This window comes from Egretta garzetta, unplaced genomic scaffold, assembly GCF_000687185.1.
Source record: "Egretta garzetta isolate BGI_Z169 unplaced genomic scaffold, ASM68718v1 scaffold59, whole genome shotgun sequence".
In the NCBI taxonomy this organism is placed as follows: Eukaryota; Metazoa; Chordata; class Aves; order Pelecaniformes; family Ardeidae; genus Egretta; species Egretta garzetta.
In genome coordinates, this window is record NW_009267230.1 from 233,364 (window position 1) to 236,637 (window position 3,274).

The 3,274-nt window shown below is 51.1% G+C and overlaps 1 protein-coding gene across 1 annotated transcript; it reads left to right on the plus strand.

Moving 5' to 3' along the window:
* The first annotated feature begins 167 nt into the window (after positions 1 to 167).
* Positions 168 to 2,226, plus strand: LOC104133871 (myogenesis-regulating glycosidase). The gene has a single exon (XM_009647336.2). It carries the CDS (start codon positions 279 to 281, stop codon positions 2,172 to 2,174), a length of 1,896 nt encoding a protein of 631 aa, XP_009645631.1. The 5' UTR covers positions 168 to 278; the 3' UTR covers positions 2,175 to 2,226.
* Positions 2,227 to 3,274: the final 1,048 nt, after the last annotated feature.

Consider the following 3,274-nt stretch of genomic DNA (forward strand, 5'->3'; position numbering starts at 1 on the left):
CCCGGACCGCCGCCCGCCGCCGCAGAGAGAAGAACAAGCCAGAGCTGCAGAGCCTGGGAGGCTGCCGGACTGCAAACAGGAGGAGAGGAGCTATGACAGTGAGCAAAATTTAATTGCTTTTTTCTGTGTTTATAACCCTCTGTTTCATGAAATAACACTGCAGGTGTAAGCAGACAGGCTTTGGAAAGGAGACTCGGACCATCTTTGCGCCGCATCTTGGATTTCACGTCCATTGGTTGGAAAGAAAATTCAGCAGCAAAGTTTCTAACCAAGGAGTCATGGACAGTCTGATTACTCGCCGCATGGGAAGACATGGAAATGCACAAAAGCGTGATGCCAAAGAAATGGATTTGCCCCAAAATGTCACACCCATGATGCAGAAGCCCTCCAGATGGCTGTGGACCATCTTGCTGGGCCTCATCCTGTTCATTGCGGCGGTGGTGGCCTGGTGCTACTACACGGTGTCCCTGCGGAAGGCGGAGCGGCTCAAGACGGAGCTGATGGACCTGCGGGCAGACGGCTTCGTCATCAGGAACCAGCACGGGGAGGTGGTCTTCCGGCTGGCCTTCCGCTCGGGCAGCCTTGACCTGGAGTCGTGCTCCAAGGAGGGCGAGATTTTGAGCTGCACGCGGTCGGGCGGGGGGCCGCTCAACTTCTTCATCCAGACGGTGAAGCCCAAGGACACGGTGATGTGCTACCGCGTGCGCTGGGAGGAGCTGGCGGACGGCCCGGCGGTGGAGCACACCATGTTCTGGGAGGACGCCCACTGGTACGGGGGCTCGGAGATGAGCACCCAGCACTGGCCCATCCGTCTGGCTGGCTACCAGGAGCCCGTGCCCTACGTGACGAGCGATGGCTACTCGGTGCCCTTCCACCTGGGCTTCAACGCCACCGAGCGTGCCCTCTTCTTCCAGGCCCGCTACAAGGACTCGCCCTACAAGCCCCCACCGGGGCAGCCGCCCTTCCCCGAGCTCAGCTACCGGGTCTGCGTGGGCTCCGACGTCACCTCCATCCACAAGTACATGGTGCGCAGGTACTTCAACAAGCCCTCCAAGATCCCTGCCGAGAATGCCTTCCGATACCCCATCTGGTCCACCTGGGCCCTCTACAAAAAAGATATTGACCAGGATAAAGTTCTGCATTTTGCAAGAAGCATTAAGAAGTACCATTTTAACTGCAGCCACATTGAAATTGACGACATGTACACGCAAGCCTATGGGGACTTTGACTTTGACCCCGTCAAGTTCCCCAATGTGACAGAGATGTTTGCAAAACTGAGGGAAGATGGGTTTAAGGTCACCCTCTGGACTCACCCTTTCATTCACAGAGATTCCTCCAATTTTGGGGTGGGAATTGAGCGTCAGCTGTTCATCAAGGAGCCGTCTGGGCGGCTGCCGGCCATGGTAGAGTGGTGGAATGGCATTGGGGCCATCCTGGACTTCACCAACCCTGCGGCCCGGGACTGGTTCCAGAGCCACCTGCGCCAGCTCCGCCACAAATACGGCATCTCATCCTTCAAGTTCGACGCAGGTGAGACCAGCTACCTGCCCAAGCAGTTCAGCACCTTCCGCCCGCTCTCAGACCCCAGCATCTGGTCACGGCGCTACACGGAGATGGCCATCCCCTTCTATGAGCTGGCCGAGGTGCGGGTGGGCTACCAGTCACAGAACATCTCCTGCTTCTTCCGCATCATTGACCGCGACTCCGTCTGGGGCTACGAGCTTGGCCTCAAGTCCCTCATCCCCACGGTACTCACCATCAGCATGCTGGGGTACCCATTTGTGCTGCCAGATATGATCGGAGGAAACTTCCTCCCCAACAAGACAGATGGGGCAGTGGAGATCCCCGACCGGGAGCTGTACGTGCGTTGGCTGGAGCTGTCGGCCTTCATGCCCTCCATGCAGTTCTCCATCCCGCCCTGGCTCTACGACAAGGAGGTGGTGGAGATTGCACAGAAGTTCACAGAGCTCCATGAGTCGCTGGTGGCCCCGCTGCTGCTGGAGCTGGCCGGGGAGGTCACTGACACGGGCGACCCCATCATCCGCCCCATCTGGTGGATCTCGCCCCGCGGTGGGCGCAGCTACAAGGGGGAGTTGTTTGAGAAGACTCCAGTGCTGCTCACGGACTATCCCGTTGACCTGGATGAAGTCGCCTATTTCCTCTGGGTTTCCTAACAGACTCCTCCATCAGCTATGTAATGTCCTCAGGGGTTAATGAACCAATGACTTTAATAATGGTTTTTTTAATACTTTTTAAAGTAGTAATATTTCAGAATGAAATTCAAAGATAACACTGTGACCTCTTTTGTGTGGCAAGTGCTTTAGAATAATTTACTCATTAAAATATGTTGGATGGTTGTTTTTATTATTGCAGTGTGACAAATACAACACATAGGAACACAGTCTCTGCTCGTAATCTTTCCCCAGCAAGAAATGCCATGCATGCTTCTGGTTTATAAAGGAAATTACATGGACGCTTTTGTTTCCCAATTTCACAGCTGATCCCTTGAGATATTTATAATTTCATTTACTTAGTGAAGGAGGCAGTTGCAGCGGAGTGCTTTTTTTACCAAAAGCAGTCTGTGATTATCCTGAAGAGGAAGGCACCCAGTTTTCAGCCTGCACCTCAGACGGGTGCTGATGCAGAAGCAAGGGGAGTTTGCATTTCTCACGGCCTGAGCTATCTGAGCAAGGAGAAAGAAGCTATAGCACTTTCTAACACTGTGGCAACCATTTCCCCCCTTTTATTGGAAGAAATTATTGAGAAGCATGCCTGTGGTGTGGATTCAGTCAAGCCTGTAAACATGTGGTAAAATCTCATGGCAGTTGTCGTGGTTTAACCTGGCTGGCAACCTAGCACCATGCAGCTGCTCGCTCACTCCCCCCTCCCTCAGTGGGATGGGGGAGAGAATTGGGAAGGAAAAAAAAAAGTTAGAGCCGTGGGCTGAGATAGAGACAGTTTAATAGGAGAAAATAATAATAATAATAATAATAATAATAATAATAATAATAATAATAATAATAATAATAATAATAATAATAATAATAATAATAATAATAATAATAATAATAATAATAATAATAATAATAATAATAATAATAATAATAATAATAATAATAATAATAATAATAATAATAATGGTAACAGAATATACAGAATATACAAAACGAACGATGCACAATGCAATTGCTCACCACCCACCGATCGATGCCCAGCCCGTCCTGATCTGCAATCAGTCCCCAAGCCGCGATCACTCTTCCCGCAACCGACCGAC